Genomic DNA, 22317 nt, shown 5'->3' on the forward strand with positions numbered 1-22317 from the left:
GTCGCACCAAAAAGTCTCTTGGACACATACCCTAACGCCAACAGGAAGTCGGCCATTTTGTGTCAAAGTTGCGATTTTGACACCGATTTGGTCATTTCCAGCCTGCATACTTTAACGAACTCCTCCTAGAGATTTGACCTCAGCCACTTGGAATTCGGTCTGTATCATCTACAGACATAGGAGATTAAAAGTTATCAAAACGGTGAGTTTTCGTCATTGCCAAGGGGGCGTGGCTGGGGGGTGAAATTCGATCCTTCGCCATGAAATTAGAAACGGCCATCCGGCATACATGATCCCAAGAGACCCAAACCTTTTGTGATTGATTAAGAGTCCTGCCCTGAACACATCCATGTAACAATATTGGATCTGAGTCATAGTGCCACCTACTGGCAACAGGAAGTTACATGTTTTACGCTCCGACGCCCTGTGGGTAGCACAGTGATTGGATCCACCTCAAATTTACTCAGAATAGCCTCAAGACCTTGGAGTTCGTACATTATGAAGTTGGTGACTTTTCGCTGAAAGATGTTGCCATGGCGACGCGGCGAATTTCGATGTCTCGCCATGAAATTTCAAAGCCTTATATCTTGACTCCACGTGGTCTGATCTTTTCCAAATTTCATATGCTTGTTAAGAGTCCCGGTCTGAACACATGCTCAGTCTCATATTTAGCGAAAGTCATATCGCCACCTACTGGCAACAGGAAGTAACATGCGTCGTACTTTGTGTAATTACTCCTAGGAAATTTGACTGATGCACCTGAAATTAAGTCAGCTAATAAACAAGACCTTGGTGATGCTATATTTGGCAGGTCATGACCCAAAACCAAACGCTGTTACCATGGCGACAAATCCTTCGCCAAGAAATACGATACTGTTTTTCAGGGACAAGGGATGGCTCTACAGTCACGAAACTTGACACACATGTCTAGAGTGATGTTAGCTAAAATCCTATGTAGATAATTTTAATAGGCGTGGCAACATGGCTCAACAGCGCCACCTTTAAAATTTCAAAATTGAAGCCCCGCCTACCAGATAAACGTAAAAATATGAAATTCATAAGGCACATGTATCATGTCAAGGTGCACAAAAAAGCCTCTTGGAGCCATGTTGTAATTCCAACAGGAAGTCGGCCATTTTGGAAAAAGTGGTAAATTTTTGTCTCTTTTCGGCTATTTTTCACACCTTGTATTTTAACAAACTCCTCCTACAGAATTCATCGTAAGGACTTCAAAATCTGTGTGTGTCATCTAGACTAGTGTATGATCAAAAGTTATCAAAAGATTTAGTTTACATTGAAGCGTTTGGCCTTGGCGTGGCATTGAGTCTTGATGTTTCGCCATTACAAAGGAAATTGATATAACTTAGGTGTACATGGTTAGATGTGCTTGAAACTTCACAGGTTTGATAACAGTGCAGGCCTGAGCATGTTTACATTACAATATTCAATCCATGATACAAACTGGCTCTATAGTGCCCCCTATAACTCATTTCATGCAAGCAACCCCAGCAGCAGGCAAACAAGTGGACAAAGTAAGTGATTATTTCCTTCTTGCACTGTCTGAAAACAGCTGTCATTGGTACATCCTGACTTATTTTTTTTTTAGAATTTTTCCATTTAAAAAATAATAAATTTATTGTAATTAGGGTGCTTTATTTTGAAGAAGTGCTAACAGAAACATTTGTTAATGTTTTTTTTTTTTTGCTTATTTCATTCAGGAATAGAAAATAGTGTGATGATCTTTAATCAGACTTTCTAGTTAAATCAGTTTTATTTATGTTTCACCATATGTCAAGGCACTTTACAAGTGAGCATTTGTGGACCATATTATTTACAAAAACCCAACAATTCAAGAGAAAGAATATGGCAAAATGCAGGTGTGCATATTCCATTAATTGTAGCAGTATATGAGCAGGAATATCAGGGCAGTAGGTGGCTTGCCATCACAGATCCAGATTCTACAGCTCTGAAGGCAGAAATACCTGTAGAAAGTGACATGACAAGAGCGATGAGAAGATGTAACATGCATTGATGGTTTAAGAATGTGTACAGATGTTGTATTGTAACAATTAGCCACAAGTTGTGTTTAAGTTTTATGGAAGTTAGAGACAGTTGTTAAAGACAGTTAACATGGGCTTTCATGTAAATGTCAAATTGATCAGCAGGACACTGCAGGGAATCGAACCCCATCCCAGTATAAACCAGGAGTAGCCATTACCGGTGCCTTTTGCTTTTTGACACTACATAGAAGGAAAAGCAAAACCTGCATTACCCACAGCATATGGCAGCATTTCATATTATGTCAAAATGACAATTATATTGTAGTTGTTCACCAAATGTCATTTGTGCATTGTCAAATATTATTAATACATGTTAGACTTATAAATGCTGTTGTAATGCAGGAAAAAGAAACCCTTTTCATTTTTTGTACAAAATATTATATTGAACATACATTAACCATAAATGCACAAAAAATGCAACACCTAATACACAACATGCTTAAAAAAAATACCTGTTTCATTTCATATTTCATGCTTGGCATTAAATAAGCTTAAATAACATACAACTCATACAGTTAACAATTGCCAAATAAAGCTTATTAACATACATCAACAGTTGTGAAGTATTATAGTCTATGTCATTTCAGAAGTTGTACATTTAAAAGAACAAACAACCGCCTCATGATCACTAAAATATGTCGGCAACACTACTGATTCTATTTCATAATGTGTTGTTTTCACATACACGTGGTCAATTAATGTGCCCTTCTCTGTTGTGGGCTGTGTAACATATTGAATGTACCCTTTGTCTGTTAGAAATTTGCAGATTGTTGATGATTTCAAGATGTCCTCATTAAAATCTCCCATGATTGCAATTGTGTTACCTTTTGGATCTAGCCAATCAAGTAATTTGCCTAGATGTTCTTTAAACAAAGACATGGGATAAGATGGTGGTCGATAAATGACAGCTATTAATATGTTACATGTAACATAGTTATAAATCAAACATTCCAAATTCACATTTGTTACTTTGATAATATTATATTCTAAATTGTCTGCACTATAAAAGCCAACTCCACCATGCTGTTGTCCTTGTAATTCAATCAGTTCTGGGTTGTTGCTACTGTAAGATAAACTTCGTGGACAACCATGAAAAGTAAAACCGTCAATCTTTACAGTTTCAAATGAGGAAGCAGCAGGTAGCCATGTTTCTGTAACAGCAATACAGTTAAGCTGCAAATGCTGTGTACATAATGCCAAATCAGATACATGGCGAGTCAAATTTTGCACATTCATCAAAAATACAGTAAAAGTACTTGTACTAAATTTGTGCCTAGTTATATTTTTGATCAAGAATTGAGGCATACTCTGAATTGTATCCTGAACGCCATCCTTACAATATATGGCTTTATCTTCAAAATCTTGAATCACCAAACCTGACAAACTTCTAACACGACTTAAGGCTACATATGCCTGGCCTGCAGAAAATACTTTCTTAAGAGACACAACAGCATTATCTACAGTAATACCTTGTACTTTATGTACTGTACAAGCCCAAGCAAGTTTAAGCGGAAACTGTCGTCGCAAACCACCTTTGTTAGTTACTTTTTCTTCCTCTGGCTCAATACCGGTAGAGCCCAAGAAAACTAAGCTACTTGTCGATTGTTTCCTCCTCTGCGCACCAACATGCTCATCATCAAACTTAACATAGACTTTAAGAGGAAACTTACTATTATCTGAACTATCTATATGTGTTACAGTACCACAAACCCCATTAACAAGACCATCTGTAACATCCACGTTTTTACACAACATTACGCGCGCATTTTCACCCAACAACAGCTGTTCAGACAAACACGTGTTATATGTTTTGGCATGATGTCCAGTTTTCAATTCTAGTTTGCCTGTTTTCTTATTATTCACAAAATCCTGAGCATCTATCTGGACATATTCAGGACATATGTTAAATAACTGTGCCAAATTATGCTCATTTACTTGTTTATTTGTAGGAAATATGTGTAAAGCTGAGCTGACTTCACCAGTTTCACAATGTTTCAATATTTTTATGTCACTGTTTAACATCGGGGTTCCTTTTGATCGAGTTCTCACCCTGTTCAACAACTCTGCAAACACATTATCTTTTTGCCTAACTATTTGTTTTAATTCAACAACCTTAAACAGATTAGACCACAAGCTGACACCTACATCATCTACATATAGGGGTTTCCCTTTTACTGGAGGCAACTGGAAAAAATCTCCAACAGCAACTATACTCACATTTCCAAATGGTGAGAAATCACCGGTTTGCTTAATCTGTCTTAACCTACCATGAATGTAAGACAACAACCTATGATCAACCATTGATATTTCGTCAACTATCAAAATCTGAAGATCACTATATTTAGCACGCAAAGAATTGACTTTATCCTCACCCAAAGGTGTGTAGGGTAAACAAACATCTTTTCCAATACTAAACGTGTGGTGAATAGTTGATGCATGCAAATTATATGCAGCAATCCCTGTAGGAGCCGTTAATAACACACAAATATTGTCTGGATGACGACACACCGTTGACAATAGCCTCATTGCCTCATATTGAATCGCTTTTATTAAATGACTTTTTCCTGTCCCTGCACCACCTGTGATAAATACATGGAACGGATCTGGATTTTTCCCTAATACTTTCTCTAAACACCATTGTCGAATTTGATAAAAAACAGCCAGCTGTGTCTCATTCAAAGATCTAATTAAAGACAAACCATCACTTCTACACATGATGTTTTTCCTTTTTTCCAAATGTGCAACATGTTGTCTAGTTACTGCTAAATCTGGAATATTTTCCTCATGTTCTTCCACTATCTGTTGTTTGTCTTTTTGTTCTTGGTCACACTGTAAACGCTCCAACTCTTTCTCTGGGCACAACTCACACCACGCATCCTCTAATACACCATCTCTATCAATTGTATTCTGGATTTCATCCAATTCATCTGCTTTAATTTCAAAATGACTTCTATTCAAATCAACAACTGACTTAACAGAATGTCTTGACCCATCACTTAACCTCACATGACCATTTTTGTAAAACTGTGCAAATGTCTCACAATTTGGAGGTTTTAGCTGCACATCTGCACGATACGGCAAGAACAACTGCATTATACTTTGGTAAAACAATTCTGGATTTTTTGTCTCAGAAAAGCGCACGTAACGAACAACTGCAGGTTCTGTTCGTGTTCTTTTTGTGATAAAACCACAATCATTCTTTAATTTAATGCAGGCCTGAGATTTTTGATTTTTACTCAAAACACGATATTCCGATGCAAATGTTGCCATACACATATCATTGAATACACTATCATTTGGCCTCTTCTTATAACGATCAACAAAACTAGTCATCCAAATGTCTTCTGAGGTACAAGCGCGCAATCTTGCCTTTTGTTTCAACACACTCAAAGGCAAACTCATTCTAACTATATTGTCCCCTGTCGGTACAAATACAACTTTCCTCGAACATTCCTTTAAATGCATATTTGTCAACCTGTACACAGCTTCTTGAGCACACACATCTCTGTTATGTAAATAAACACTGCCTAGATTTTTCAATGCCTCTTTTGCACTAACATTTCCGTCCTTAGATGCTTCTTTCTGTGCGTTCCCTAACAACAATCCCATCTCTCTTTCTGCCTTAGACATATAAGAGATAATATAAACAACGCACGCATATGCATCAACAACAAATTGCAAGTCTAAATTTGCCTGCCAACATTTTAATAGTGGTTTGCTATACTGATTTATCCAGACTTCATTAACTTGCCTCTTTAACACAATATGTGTATTTCTAGCTAAACACTTATATGCAGCCTCAAAAGTGACTTGATCAATCCCTACACTTTGGAATAAATGTACCACACTATCATAACTATTCCTCTCATTGGAAAGAGCATTCTTGATTTTTGTCATAATCTCTGCTGCATAGTCTTTTTTCATTTCATTTGAAGTTTTCTGACCATGATTAACGCATGTTGAAGATTTATCTGTCTCATCTTTGTGACAATTGCATGTTTTTTTGCACTCTTCATCATTTTTACTGCGACATATAAATGTTCGAGCGGATGCTGGCCTCGGAAAATTGAAACGACAAACCGTGTTTTTCTTTTTACAAGTTTTTGAATGTTGTTTTGAATGCTGCTGCACAGAAGTGACAATGTCCAATAATGTCTCATCTTGTGATGGCAACTCACATGTTACATATTTATCAATAAATTCAACTACTTCTTCATCTGTGTTTTTATCAATCAACGGAGCATTCTCAATCCAAAACAAGCAATGCACATGAGGTGAACCGCGCTGCTGAAATTCCACTCGATAAAAGTAATCCTTAATTTTACCAATTGGATGAGATGGCGACATAAGTACCTCTCTCAAAAAACAATGCCAGCGGAAATCAAACATCCTGGCCGCAGTGACAGGATTGCGGCGTAAAAGATCACACCTGTCTGCCCACTCTAAATCTGCAGCAGTCTGTGTTCTACCTTCCTGTTTCAAAATACTATCAAGAAGATTTGTCCAGCGCATATCAGCAGAAGAAAAGGAACAAAACCAAGTAGGAACACCGAGCTGACGAACACAAGCAAGCAGGTCACGTTGTGCTCCCTGCCAAAAAGCTGGGGTACCTCGAATCGGTTTATGGAAACAATACCCATCATCAAACTCTAACAACTTCTTCAAAGATTCATCATTGTCTAACAGACTGCTTACCTTTTCAGTTAAATTTTGAGACAGACCACCTTTCCCTTTTCGTAATGCTATCGATACATTTGACACAACTTGTTCAACCTCAGACATGTACTGAGCAAAAAAGATATATTCTACATTTTGTGCGAATCTACCATCAGCATGTAGGATTCTGTTATTAAAATAACGCGACAACGTCAAACGATTCTCTCTTCTTTCATGGTAGGTATTACGTCCCTGCGGAAACAACACCGGAAAACATTTGGCTTCATTTGCATGATCACAAAGTAATTTAACAGGACTATTCCCTTCCGCTGGTGCCAGATTCAATATATCATCAAAATATTGATCCAGTGCTTCCTGACCGATATCAACAGGCATGAGACACGTATCTTGAAACATACAATGTTGCTGTCTATCATGTAGGAGCTCATCTTCACCACCATTTGCAGATGTTTCACCACCTTCTGCATTACAATCACTCTCCTTTTCACAATCTTCTCTACAAAACTCATTTATCCATGCTTCATTAAATTTTACATCTTTATAATACATATTTGTCTGTTTTAAATATTGCAATGCCTGCTTTATGTGCATGCTGTCAACAAACTGATACTCATAATATCCTTTATATGTGAGCTTCCGCTTCAATTTTACACGCAACAAAGATCCTTTCATATCTGAACGGGGCAGCAAATTAGTAGTTTGCACAATAATTGCTGGAACACATGTCACCGGTCCATGTACTCCATTTTGTCCTCCTTTTGGTAATGCTAACATTTTCATAAACGGTATGTGTAACGCAATTAAATGTTGTTCTAAACTGTTCAAACAACTCAACTCAGCTGGAATGGGGTCAATTTCCAAATTGTTTAGTGCACATTCAGGTGGCATTTCACCTTTATTAATCTTATAATGACACATGTAACAAATCCATAGCTGACCTCTACCTGTATCAATCAAATGACATGGCATTACACAGTCCTCATTACATTTGTGTACATAGTCTTCAGTTATACATTTATTTGCAATTAAAGCTACAGCTTTACTTTGCTTATAATAATCTCTTTTACAAGTTAAAACCTGATGTCTAAACAACAATCTATTGCAGACACAACAAACAAAATGTGGCCCATCTTTCACTTTTGCCAAAAACTGCTCCATAGCTAAATCAAAGTGCTGTGCTTTTTCCTTCATCTGTTGCCTCCTTAATTTGTTTCCTGCCATGATGTGCTTTTTATGCTCAGAATTTCCATGATACCTCCTTTTTCTCAATGCCTTCACTTTTTCTCTATGCAACACATTTTCTTGATATTTCCTTTTATGCATTTCCCTATCTTTCTGCCTATGCAACACATTTTCTTGATATTTCCCTATACTCATTGCCTTAACCTTTTCCCTATGCAACACATTTTCTTGATATTTCCCTATACTCATTGCCTTAACTTTCTCCCTATGCAACACATCTTGTTGATATTTCCCTATACTCATTGCCTTAACTTTCTCCCTATGCAACACATTATCTTTATATTTCCCTATACTCATTGCCTTAACTTTCTTTTTATGCACAACATTTTCCTGATATTTCCTTATACTCTTAGCCTTAACTTTCTCCATATGTACCACATTTTCATGATATTTCATTTTCATTTGTAATTTCTTTTTCTTGTTGCAATACTTAGAACTACAACTATTAATATTTGTGGTACCCTGTGCCTGTGCAGTTGAATTCCTTCTATACATGTACTCTGCCTCAGAAGAATTACCCATTTTACACAAATTAAAGCAAACCTGTTTATCAACCTGTTTAACACAAACCACTGGCTCAAAATGATTAATCTCACAGTGCCTCAAATATATTCCTTCATTTGTTAGCCTTGAACTAACATTACAATATGTGAGCCATCTTTCACCACTGTAGGCAAAAATGTCCACTCCAAAAGCATTTGCTGTTGCTTGAATTTCAATGTCAGTTGCTCTACTGCCAGCATACCTCATTTGTGAGTTGTTAATATACTCAGCTACTGAAGCATATTCTTTCCCCAAATACTCCATGTGCTCTGCACTATGACTTTCCATGTACTTAACAACAGTACGTCTAACTTTTAGATGACTTTTTTGAGAACCACAGATAACGTCAGATATTGCTCTAAAAAAGCTATTACCATCCTCTACAATTTTATTTGTTTTACACACAACACCTAAAGATCCATATTCTGTATGTACTTGTACATCCTGTCTTTCAGACTCAACATTACATTTACTACATAAAGTTTTTGCAACTTCAGTGCACAAAGGACTAAATTTTAATGTGACTTTATTCACCTCATCAACATCACAATCTGTTACATCATTCTCAATAGACACTACTCGATTCCCAGAACTTATGACAACTGGACTCAAACCACTTGTACACTCAACTGTTCTCATTCTCTTAGCCTCTGAGCTAGCCCATGAACTTTTCTCTGCACTCTGCCGTCTCACATTGTACACTTTGGAATCAGACCTATTCAACTTGCAGCTACCATAACAACTATGCAGTTGAGGCTGATGAACACAGACAACACTTTCATAATGGTTACCATTACAATTTTCCAAGTAGATCCCCTGTTTTGAAAAACACCTATATTTGCAGCTATATTCTAGCCATCGGTCATCATGATAAGTAAAGATATTAACTCCTAAACAATCTGCTGCTGCCTGTATTTCAACTTCAGTTGCCCAACTGCCAACATATCGCATTTTTGAACTCTTAATGTACTCTACCACTGAAGTATATTCACTTCTCAAGATACCTTTATAGTCCGCAACATTACTCTCTAATTGTTTCACAACAGCAAGTCTAATTTTCCTATGGTTCTTTTGTGTTCCACTAACAGCTTGGGAAATCGCTCTAAAGAAACAGTTACCATCAGCCACTATTTTGTCATTCTTACATGGAGTTCCCAACAGACCAACTGCTGTAGGCATTGGTGCATCATGTTTCTCAAACTCTACATTAAACTGTGTACATAAAGCCTGTGCAACATCTTCACAAATGGGATCAAACCACAGCTTTTTAGAAGTCACATTACTGATAAACACAACATCTGAATTCACTACAGACACATTATTCCTTTTCATTTTCTTAGAAGCACAAGTTTGCCCTGTAATCTTACGCTTCATACCTCTCTCAACTTTAGTTCCTGATGGAATACCACATACCAGTGATGAACTGAAAGCCATCGATGCAGTTTCAGAAGTCTTGACAGTGTCTGTACACTTCATTGTTCTCAACTCAGACTTACGGCCCCCGCAAATGACACGAACACCAGCGATCTCATAAGGTCTATCACCTTCAGTGAGAGATGTAGACAAATTGTATATGAAACTGTACACCTCTTTAAGACAACTAAAATATACAACAACACTATTACCGTTAGGATCTGCCATTCCAGCAGCACTGCGCGCATGGGAATCAACAACTGCATAGCGTCCATTTTGAGAAATGACTGCACACGTGGTACCACACAATGTTAGCAAGCATGTGTCATATTTTGCAAACATGTTTTTCAAGCCATTTTGTAGAGACATGAATATGGCAGCCTGAATAAACTCTCCATTGACCACAGTGACATCACCTGATACATAGTCACCATACTGAAACTCAAAGTTATGACCATCAATAACTGAGTGCTTTGGCAAATCAGGAACACACAACAGTTTGGATGATCCACTAATCTTGTTATTGTCTCTCAAGGACGTGTACAACCGATCACCTAAAACTACGACTCTGTCCAGATCTTTTGCCTGCCATGCAAAAACACTGTCAACTGCATGTTTTGCTAGGCTTACCAAACTTACTGCCATACATTGAAGTCCCGCATATTTAAAGAGATTACTACCCTGATGAAACGAACCTGTTACACTATGTTGAACGTGAATAGAAGTACCAGCTACTACAGAAGACCACAATATGCTGGAGCTAGGATTAGCCTGGCTCTGCATTTTACCACATCCTGATGAGTGCTGAAGATGAAGACTCTCCTCGTCCGGCATCTTTAATAAAGATCAATGGAGATTTTGATCAGTACACTCTCATCATCATCATCCTCATCAGAAATACACAAAACTAAACATCTTAAATTGCTCGTTCACTGACTGTATTACACCTTTAGTTAGTCTTCATCTAGTTAAGTGTATTTATTGACTACAACAAAAAAGGCTGGTTACCATTTCAATGTTTACACTTGATTCCATCTAGACAATATTAAGTTTCCCAAGTGCAACTACTACTACTACTACTACTACTAATAACAATAATAACAATAACAATAACAACAACAACAACAACAACAACACTGTTTTCAATCATGCATATACTACACTAACAATGGCATAGCTGATGACTAGATTCAGAAACATTCAGACTATGAGCACCAACCTCCTCCATTCCAACCACTTGAATGTGACTGGTAGGTGCATCCTGGGAAGACACCTCCACAACACAAGGGGTTGCCTCCTCCTACAAAAATAAATTACCACATGAAAAAACATAATGTATGGACTGCATAAACATGGAGCTTTAATGCTACAAAAAAAATATATATATACATTTTCTAATTATAATTTATACTACATGAACAGTGACAAATAAAGTAACTTCACTAACTCCATGACAAAAAAACAAAAACAGAAAACTTTCAGTGAGAGCAACTACCTCCTCGATCACAACCACTTGCAAGGGACTGGTAGGTGAATCCTGGGAAAACACCTCCACAACACAAGGGGTTGCCTCCACCTACAAAAAAAAAAATACCACATGAAAAAACACAATGTATAAACTGCATAAATTTGCAAGTTTAATGCAATAAAAATGTTGTATAATTACAATTTATACGACATGAACAATGACAATAAAATGGCTTCCCTAACTGCATGACAAAACAAAATCGATGAGAGCACCTACCTCCTCACCTGCAACCACTTGCTTGACACTGGTAGGTGAATCCTGGGAAGACACCTCCACAAAACAAGGGGTTGCCTCCACCTACAAAAAAAAAAATAAAATAAAAAAAAATGAATGAACTGCATAACCAAAAACTGCGTTGCAAGTGTCCTGTGACACAAAACATCTTCTGGCTCCTGGTGTAAGAACAAAACAGACTTTATGAACCTTAGGTCTGTATTATACCATTTGCTTCAACTTTACAGATATAGAGTGCATATAATTAATCCATGTTTTTTATATGCAACCTTAGAGGCTACCAATTAAAACTAGATCTTCATGATAGTAAATCATGCTGAAGTGTATAAGACATTCACACAAACCTCCACCAGCAGAGCGTCTGTCACAGGACAGCCAGGTGAGGCCTCACGAGACACGAGCTGGGTGCCAGGTTTAGCCTCAACCTAGGAACAAAACACAGTTGAAAGAACTGTATAAATGTACTTTATCATTGTTTCACAATCACTCCCTGAATACTACAAACGAGTAAATATGTTGTTACTAACTATCTTCTCCAACTATACGAAAGACAAACGTAAATATAACATTGAAAAAAAGAAAAGATACCAACCTGCTGCTGTCCACGTTTCCTTTTTGAGGCAACAGCTTTCTGCCGGCGGACCACATTTGGCATCTAATGTAAACAAAAACATTATAAAAACATATTTTGGGCATAAGTACTTTTATACAATACAACAGTCCTGACTGTTAACTTATGTGTGAAGACAAAACCCTTACAAAAAGGCCTCACACATACAATTTGCATGCAAATTACCGATTTGCCTTGTGGAACAGCCGTGCACACAGGGCTAGGGAGATGTGATGGGACAGCTTTGTCCATCACATCCAACACGGCACTGCTGAAACGGACAGGATTCAGCGGGATGAAACACTTGACTGGCGTTTCATCTGCCTGTGGAAAACAAAAGAGGAAGACCAGTGTTGAAAATGTATCTTGATAAAAAGGCAAACCATGCACACAGGTACAGCAACAAATAGATATCACTTTGTCCGTACAGTGTTACACTAGTCAGGAAAAATCTTCCATTTCAAAAACTCTGAAACACACATACAATATGCAAAGTCTCACCTTCCTGCCCTTGCTTACAACTGTCCAGTCAAAAGGGTTTGACAGACGTGGCACAGGTGCTTCTCCCTTTACCACCACCTTTGATACAAAGGTTCTCACAGGGGGTGAAGTCCTGAGAGGAACCTGGGGCGTAGGTGGTGGCGTCTCCAGTTGCTGATAAGCAGACATCCAAATCAACTGAGAGAGGATCGCCATACCGCCAGCATCACTCAGGTGGACCTGCAAAATATAAGCAATAAATAACATTTTACAAAACAGAAGTTTTCATGTCTGTATGAATCTGCAATGAATTGCACTTTTAAAATCAACTACATTTGAGTATATTAAATTTTTCATTGGCAATCTTATCAGATATTGTTCTACTTACACCATCTCTGCTCCACAAGTCAAGGCGATCCAAGGGGAAGTGCTCAGCGGTGGGTAAGTATCTGATACCTAAAAAAAAACAAAAAAACAAACAAACAATAAAAAAACAAAAACAAAAACACACATCATGAAACATTGAAATATCTACATATATTAATTTGTAACTATATATCATATGAACTGAATGAATTCTTTAATTCCTATAATCAGGTAGGCCAAAAAGAAATAATCTGTTATACACATCAAAACTAACACTAAAACTTTCTTTTCAACTTACCCATGCTGGCTGCCACACGATGGAACTCTTGCCGCATGAGTTCCTGAAGACCCATGTCAGCATTCAGACGAGGTGTGAAATCCTGGACAAAGACCTATACAAAACAAAAGTATTTCCATAATGATTAAAATTATTGTATACAATCTTCACCAGGTAACCCAACCAAATAATGTGTAGTAACAAAGATGACTATTTACTAATATAAAGAATACCGTTGTCCAAAGATTGCACACGCTGCGCAGGAACTGTCGGAAGTCAGCTCCTGCCTCATCAACAGTCCTGCTGGCGGTCAGGTTGTTGCTGGGGGCCATCACACAGACTGCGTCGGGTGTCCGAGGTACAGCAGCATGCAACAACTCGGTCCTCAACTCAGACGCACAGGCCCCCGGGGTCGGCATGAAGCCAAAGGAGAGGCGTCCCTCTGGCATCTTAACAAATCCATCTACCATTGCCCTTAGATGGGAGGCTCCAATGACAAGAACAAACTGGAACAACAAACAATTTAATCAATTACAATCAATAACAACTCTTTACATCAAAAGTTTTCTTATTAAATTCTTAACCAATAATACCTTCTTGTCAGGATCCTCAGGTGGAATGACCAATTTGTGACTGCGCCCAGTCAAAGCAGAAATTGGCCACTGCTTCACCTTATGACGAAAACCTGTGCCCTCACCTATTTATAAAAACACAATAACCCCACAAAAAGTTCAATTAAAAATTTGAAACAAACAAATGCATGGACACATACGTTACAATTATACTACAACTATGTAATGCATATACATATAAGGAAAAGCTGTACTGAAAAAACAGTTGAATACATACGGGCACAGGTGCCAGTGGAAGGCCGCTGAGGTCCGAAAACCACAAGACGGCGCTCCGCCATTCTCCGCCTGGCTGCCTGAGAACGGCGAAAGGACTTGTCGCGAGGCATCTGAAAATATGCAGACACAATTGATTCAATACGACATTACAAAAACACTTATAACACACAATAAATATACAATTACATTTTTCATACATCTTTACATTTATGTACAGTAGTGCCAAAATTATACAAATTCTTGTCCGTGTATCACACACACACACACACACACACAATAATTAAAACAACTTCGGCCACAAGAGATATATTTTTGCTGATAAAATAAGATGGTTAATGTTGCTAGTATTAGGGACTCCGACCATGTGTATAAGTTTACAGACCATAGGCTGTAAGAAAGAGTGGCTATATTTGGTTGACAGGATGGCGTTAACCATAACGCTAGCTGCTACCTTGTTTAACAAGGTGCATTTACAATGTATGTTTCACAATGAAAGTAATATTGCTAATTCAAATTTTGGATAGCTCGAAAACAGCTACAGCCGTTAAAACAACATGTAAGTTACTCACAGGATAAACGTTTCCAATAGCTATACTCAAAGCATAAAAAACACTGTTCCTAAATCTATATTTGACTTCATGTTAGAGAATATCACCACAAATATAAGAATGCCGCCAACTACAGCCGCCACTTTCACATGACACCATTTAAACAGTTTAGCTGCAACAGTTTAAGGAGCTAATGATACATATGACGGTAAAAGGATAACGAGCCAAAACTACCTTTACATTTTGTCGCTTATAATAAAACATTAAATTCACTCACAGTGCGTTCACCAAAAGTCCACCGAAGATCCCAAGAATGCAATGCAAAGCTGTTGAAATCGCTGCTGAAATCGCTGAAATGCTCACAAGCTAGCTTGTTCGCTCTTTCGCTCTGTCACCAGTTGTCACAATGTCCGAAAACAAAGCAACAAGCGGCAAACGTATTCTGACCTGTATTTATACCTTCACCTGCGCGTTTTTCAAAATTCAAATGAACCAATCAGGAGTGCCGACAGGTCTGTGCAAAGCAGCTGGAAGAAAAACATACCGGTTACAATTGCGGAAGTTGTCAAAATAAAAGTATTTGTGTTTCAGTGCACAATGTCATTAAAAAGAATTGTAATGAGCTCCTACATTTAATCAGTACTTCACAAATAAACTGAGTGTTAATGATTCAAGACGTAATATGTTGAGACCTTCATGACCTTGTTATATAAAAAAATATATTAACAATAACATAACTTTTTACAGAGGAATCTATATTATGAAAGTAATCATAAAGCTATAAAGAAAACTGAATAAAATGTTGTATTTTTGAACAGAGGAGTGACTGTGTACCAATAAAACCCAAATATAGAGCAGGTACATAGTAGAAATCTATGAAACTAAACTTATTAATAATAGTTGGGGAAGGGGGCTCCTCTGAATAAAGAAGAGAATAACACAGACTTCAACAGAGGTGGCTGTTACATAATATTTTGAATAATACACCTGATAACAGTCAATCAACAACCAAAAAAAGACTTAGAAACATTTTTATTAAAACAACACACACAATGAACAATGAACAATGAACACACACAAAAAAGTCAAGGGGTGGAGGGAAGGGTTGGTGGGTCACTGGTGGGGCTTGGAGGTGAGGCAGCACAGGTTTCTTCTGCAGACATGGTAGACAAACATACAAAAACAGTAAATGTGACAATCCTATTTTCAATTCTATTTCATAGATAGTTTCAAAACTATTTTCAACGTCAATTCTTTGATAATGCATTCAACAACAAAAATATATATATACATACATACAATGACAGTCATAACATGGACAATAGCCAAACCACAACTGAACAAACAATTACCATCTTTAATAAAACTGGCAGAGGCTCGCTCCACCTCCAGCTGCTCTTTCACTGCAGCCAGTTCTTGCTTCGTATGGTGCAGCTCCGTCTGCACCATGCGCAGCTTTTGTTCTGCCGCTCGACGGAGGCGGACCTGCCTCACTAATGCACTCAAAGTGCGACCATGGACCCCCACAGCCTGCTGATAAAGCTGGTCCCTTGGGACAGCTCCATCGTTGCAGGCATACTGTCAACAGATCATAACATGCTGATTTGATATTTTGTGATCACATTCTAATAGTACAAATCTAAACACATTTTAATGCTAACATTCCAGTTTCCTTCTGAACAGAGGTGTCAAGTAATAAAGTACAAATACTTCATTACCTTACTTAAGTAAAAATTTTGGTTAACTATACTTTACTGGACTAATTATTTTTCAGACAGCTTTCTACTTCTATTCCTTACATTTTCAGGCAATTATCTGTACTTTCTACTCCTTACATTTTAAAAATAGCCTCGTTACTCCTATTTCATTTCAGCTTATTTTCATTCCCGGCTTATCATTGTTTAAAAAAGCACAAAAAAACCTATGCATATAAATCGCGCCATCCAAATAGAGTGAATTTGATTGTGGTTGGATGAGAAAAATAAACATGTACTATTCCAACACTCTATTGGTTTGTACGCAATCAATTGCACCTGCACATTTATAAAGTATGCCACACCCCAGCAGGACACATAGCAGACCTAGTGTGAAGATGTCAGTTACTGAAGAGAATGTCTATACTAAAATGCATTCATTTTCAATGGGCATATATGCGGTCAAAATCAGTAGCCTAGTGCATCCAAATGTTGACATTACATTTTACATTAACATTTTAATATAACATTATAGTCATTATGGCCTTTTCAAAATGTTTTTTTGGGGGAAGCATGGTAGTGCACTATAGGCCCGTGTGGCATGGCCTAACCTTTTGTCCTTACTGGCATTTTTTTCACCTTACATTACTTTTACTTTTATACTTCAAGTAGTTTAGAAAGCAGTAATTTAATATTTTTACTTGAGTAAAAAGCTTGAGGTGATACTTCAACTTCTACAGAAGTATTTTAAAACCCTAGTATCTATACTTCTACTTAACTAATGAATGTGTATACTTTGACATCTCTGCTTTTGAATGACCAATTACTTGTAAATATTAACAAAAAATAAATCATAGCAAGGTAAAAATCACACTTTGATGAAAAAAAAAATAGGATTGACAGGTTATATAAAGTTTTACGTACATGGAATTTGATTTGTATGAGCATCACATTTTATTTTTCCATATTTTCATATACATATTATTTTCCAAATTCCATATTTATTTTTCCAAGGTGTTTTGTCCAACTCATAAGGAATCCCATAAATACTAACAACACAAAAACCACCACATTTATCACTTACTGAAAGAAGCTGGCACTCTTGCCGCAGGCTCTCCACCTCCGGATCATCAATTTTTATAAATTTACTTGGAGATGCTTCAGCCATCTGCGCAACATCATAAAACAAGACACAATAAATAAACTACAAACAACATAGATAAATACTTAATTAATAACCACATACTATGGAAAGACAACAAAACAAAAATATCACATCATATCATATCACATTATTAATTCAAAGAAAAAGTAGTTGGTGTGCGACTACAAAAGCCTGCTGATGCTTTAACACTTAAATTACACGGGTGTCGTAATTTGATAAATAGCACAAACAATTACAATCTCTGCTGAATTTTGCTATCATTTCAAGTCGCCTTCTCGCTACTTCGCTACTCTTCTCTACTTTCTCAGCGCGGGAGAGGCTGCCCATCCCCCACCATTTGTGCAGAGCTGCAGAGCAGCAACACACAGCAATGAGAAGTTGAGAATTGACTATGACCAAAGCTTTGCGAATAAAAATCCAAGAAGAGTACTTTACTACTAAGTAACCGAAAAATGACGAACAGACTCAAAACCGATAAAAATATTGTCATAAAAGGTTTGATTTACGTATTACGAAATAAAAAATATAGCATAATATGTGTAATAGTACACGTTTTCTATTGTCACACGACCTATTTCGTCATATCGCATATCGCGAACTCATATATTTCCTATTACAAACAACAAGTGAAAACACTTTAAAAAAGATGCTTACCTTCTCCTTGCTTAATTGGATCTGGTTGACCGGCTATTTTTTTCACACACACTCCACATAAACCCGCCCCTACTATGCCTCTGATAGACTAACGTTAAATCGAAACTTAACATGTCCACCTATCCTATTCCTTTTAAAAAAGCATCAACAATACATAAAAATAACCCATGATCAAAAGCTGTTGCCATGACAACACATCCTTCGCCATGAAATACTACGCTGTTTTTCAGGGACAAGGAATGGGCTAAAGACACGAAACTTGACACATGTCCGGAGAGACACCATTTAAAATCTTGTATGGGTCATTGACATGTTGTGACAAAATAACTCAACAGCGCCCCCTTGAAAATTTCAAAATTGAAACCCTGCCTTACATATTAACATAGAAAATGAAATTCACAGGGCATATGTATTATATCCAGACGCACAAAAAGCTTCTTGGAGCCATACTGTAAGTCCAACAGGAAGTCCACCATTTTGGAAAAACTTATTCTCTGCCTTTTGTCATGCCTTGTATTTTAAAAAACTCCTCCTACAGAACGCATTGTAAGGACTTCAAAATCAGTGTGTGTCATCTACACTAGTGTACAATCAAAAGTTAGTAAAAGATTTAGTTTACATTGAAGCATTTGGCCGTGGCGTGGCATTGACTTTTGATGTTTCGCCATGACAGAGGAAATTGATATAACTTGAGTGTACATGGTTGGATCTGCCTGAAACATTACAGGTTAGATAACAATCCAGGCCTGAGCATGTCTACATTGCAATATTCAATCAGTGTCCAAACTGGCTCCATACCGCCCCCTACGGCATTTCAATGCAGCAGCCCCAGCAGCTGGGCAAAATAGTGGACAATTTATGTGATGTTTCTCTCCTTGCTCTGTCTGACAAGAGCCTGAGTCTGAAAACATCTACAAGTCCCTGACAAAAACCCTTTGACTGCGCAACACTCCGACATGCGCTAGGGTGCGAGGGCCCGATCATCGCTGCTTGCAGCTTTAATTAGGGCCTGAGCCCAAAGGGCGAAGACCCTATTGTTTTTCGTGTGTTTGTTTCTTTATTAGGGCCTGAGCCCAAAGGGCGAAGACCCTATTGTTTTTCGTGTGTTTGTTTCTTTATTAGGGCCTGAGCCCAAAGGGCGAAGACCCTATTGTTTTTCGTGTGTTTGTTTCTTTATTAGGGCCTGAGCCCAAAGGGCGAAGACCCTATTGTTTTTCGTGCGTTTGTTTGTTTATTATTATTCTTTCTTGTTACGCCACTTTAACTCTAAATTTGACCCCCTAAACATGCTCAAAAACTCACCAAATTTGGCACGCACATCAGGAATGGTGAAAAATTTGATAAAATGTAAAAATTAAACCCCAAAGTGCCAAAATGTGCTCTCTAGCGCCACCTACGTATCTAAAACGGCCACCACGGCCCGTAGGAATGTCGTAGAGAGATCGAACCAAAACTCAATTATTCGTCTCATCAAGACCTACAAATCATACGCTGACACCCCTGACCTAAATCCAACAGGAAATCAGCAATGTCAATTTCAAAGTACGATTTTTTGCCAATTTTGGACCTTGAATAAACGCTATCTCCTCCTAGGGCGTTAATGGTATCGGCTTCAAACTTTAATACATGACTTATCACACTGTGTTGAGCAAAAGTTATTAAAAACTTTGTAATAACTCGAACGGTTTTGATTTAGTAAGCCCTGAAAGTTGGAGTGCGACATTACACCTTACAATGTAAACCAATGGGGAGGCAAATTCTGGGCATGGACTTTGTGCCAAACTGGGGCATCTGGCGTCTAAACTATAAGTCCCACCACTTTCAAACCTGTATCAATGGATTCGCGACGAAAATTCCTACAAAAAAATGTGATTTTTATGTAGGATTTGGCCAAAGTTATGGGATTTATGAGGATTTTTCACAAGATCACTTTGTAATCTTTCCTTCCAACTGTGAGGGAGAGAGAGAGAATGGGAGGGGGGGGATGGGTAAAGTAAACATCTACTCCATTTCCAAGGATGCTTTGCGATTTTCACACCTCAGCAGGGAGCAGTCAACATCGGTCCCTCATTGGCGGAGACGCTCCTGCACAGCCATGACATCACCACCCCTTTATAAGCGAGCACGCCCGAAATACACGTCTTTCCCATGTCACTGAGCTCGGGGTAACTCCTGTTCCCCTGTGAGTTAGCTTGACTACCCCACGAACATGTTTTCCCCTCATCGAAGACTCCCCTCGTCGGACGAGACGAGACTTTGCCCGTGTTCACCCGAACACATTCCTGGAGCCGAGAGAGACCGCTGCTGCAACCAGCGTCCTCAGATTCCCCCGAGAAAGAGGAAATTAAGTTACTTACATTCCTTTTTTCCGCAGGTTTCACTTCACTCAGCTGGCCGACAGACCCGCTGATTCTCTCCGCTTTAACCTAAATAGCAATTCGGGACTCGGTGCTCCGTTTGGATCTAAACAGAGACCCGGGGTTAGCTGAGAGGCTAGCAGAGGCTAACTGGTTGTGCTTCTTTCGGTCATGCTGCAATTAACGCTCCGCTGCTGCCTGTTCTCCGCTTTAACCTAAATAACAAATCGGGACTCGGTGCTCCGTTTGGATCTAAACAGAGAGCCGGGGTTAGCTGAGTGGCTAGCAGAGGCTAACTGGTTGTGCTTCTTTCGGTCATGCTGCAGTTAACGCTCCGCTGCTGCCTGTTTGCTGCCTGTTCTCCGCTTTAACCTAAATAACAAATCGGGACTCGGTGCTCCGTTTGGATCTAAACAGAGAGCCGGGGTTAGCTGAGAGGCTAGCAGAGGCTAACTGGTTGTGCTTCTTTCGGTCATGCTGCAATTAACGCTCCGCTGCTGCCTGTTCTCCGCTTTAACCTAAATAACAAATCGGGACTCGGTGCTCCGTTTGGATCTAAACAGAGAGCCGGGGTTAGCTGAGAGGCTAGCAGAGGCTAACTGGTTGTGCTTCTTTCGGTCATGCTGCAGTTAACGCTCCGCTGCTGCCTGTTTGCTGCCTGTTAGTTGTGTTCACCACGCTAGACTATTTTGTGTTTGTCCCGCTCGGGACTACTGTGTTTGTGCTGCCGTGAGTGAGAAAGTAAACTGATTTGTCGATCTGAAACCAGACAACGTGCGTTACAGACTGCTGTCCGTACTTGCGCTCTCTGTGGAAAAAGAACCGCTTCTCTCTCTCTCACGATCGTTTTCCCTACTCCCTCTTGTGACTAACACTACACTCACGCGCGCACAGATACACGCACCGACATCGTTTTGCACATCTGATGGTCAGATAACGTCGGACAAAAGTGTCCAACCTGCAAGTGTCCAACCCTGTGCAAAGTTGTTTGTGTTTTGTTTGGTAGAATTAGATTTTAGAATAGCTATTTATTGAATGAAGCATTTGTTAACTTTGTTAATTTTGCTGAGTTTAATTAACACTGTTATATCTTTAAAGAGAAGTTCTTTAGTCATTATTGGTAACATATTGTGAAAAGTGGCTGATTGAAGGAGTCAGAGCTCGAATTCAACCCTTCTTTGTTCACCCTTGAATGATTATCTCTCAGATATTAACATTCTAGGTGAACTCCCATTTATGAGATTACCTTGTTCGGTTATTGGTCCCGGTTTCGGGATGGTGCTTCGTATTTGTTAGTTCATATTAATAATTCTGTTATTTGTTATAATTATTTATTATTGATAATTGATAATTATAGCAAATAATCAACTGTGTTCCTTGCAGATCCTACAGTTGGTGCCTGAATTATTGATTAAGGTTAACAATATTTTGATTTCATAATCCATAATTGTCTGTGAGCAGAGGGGTGGGCTCACAGAGAGACACTGGTTAGTATTATGTGTCAAAAGACTCTCACACTGATCATCTCCAAACGTTTTCTTGGTTCCCAGAAGCTTAGCTGACTGCGCCGCCGCCCGCCGTGCGCAAGGGCGCGAAGGCCCGTCCAACGCTGCTTGCAGCT

General features: G+C 38.5%; 1 protein-coding gene across 4 annotated transcripts; it reads right to left on the reverse strand.

Annotated features, from left to right (window-relative positions):
* Positions 1–1746: 1746 nt before the first annotated feature.
* Positions 1747–19374, reverse strand: LOC121893587. 4 transcript variants are annotated; one of them, XM_042405583.1, is made up of 17 exons: positions 18340–19374; positions 17605–17688; positions 16179–16404; positions 15104–15979; positions 14280–14388; positions 14024–14127; positions 13664–13936; positions 13452–13545; positions 13176–13243; positions 12809–13027; positions 12494–12631; positions 12290–12352; positions 12042–12122; positions 11680–11760; positions 11431–11511; positions 11155–11235; positions 1747–10769 (listed from the first exon to the last, which is right to left on the reverse strand). In XM_042405583.1, the coding sequence occupies exons 5-17, from the start codon at positions 14386–14388 to the stop codon at positions 2634–2636; spliced, it is 9528 nt and encodes a 3175-aa protein (XP_042261517.1). In that variant the 5' UTR covers positions 15104–15979; positions 16179–16404; positions 17605–17688; positions 18340–19374; the 3' UTR covers positions 1747–2633. The 4 variants fall into 4 exon arrangements, with proteins under 4 accessions (XP_042261517.1, XP_042261518.1, XP_042261520.1 ...); XM_042405586.1 differs by having other exon boundaries at positions 10635–10769; positions 11688–11760; positions 17605–19374; XM_042405585.1 differs by having other exon boundaries at positions 10769–11235; positions 17605–19374.
* Positions 19375–22317: the final 2943 nt, after the last annotated feature.

This window comes from Thunnus maccoyii, unplaced genomic scaffold (genome assembly GCF_910596095.1).
Source record: "Thunnus maccoyii unplaced genomic scaffold, fThuMac1.1, whole genome shotgun sequence".
Taxonomy (NCBI): Eukaryota; Metazoa; Chordata; class Actinopteri; order Scombriformes; family Scombridae; genus Thunnus; species Thunnus maccoyii.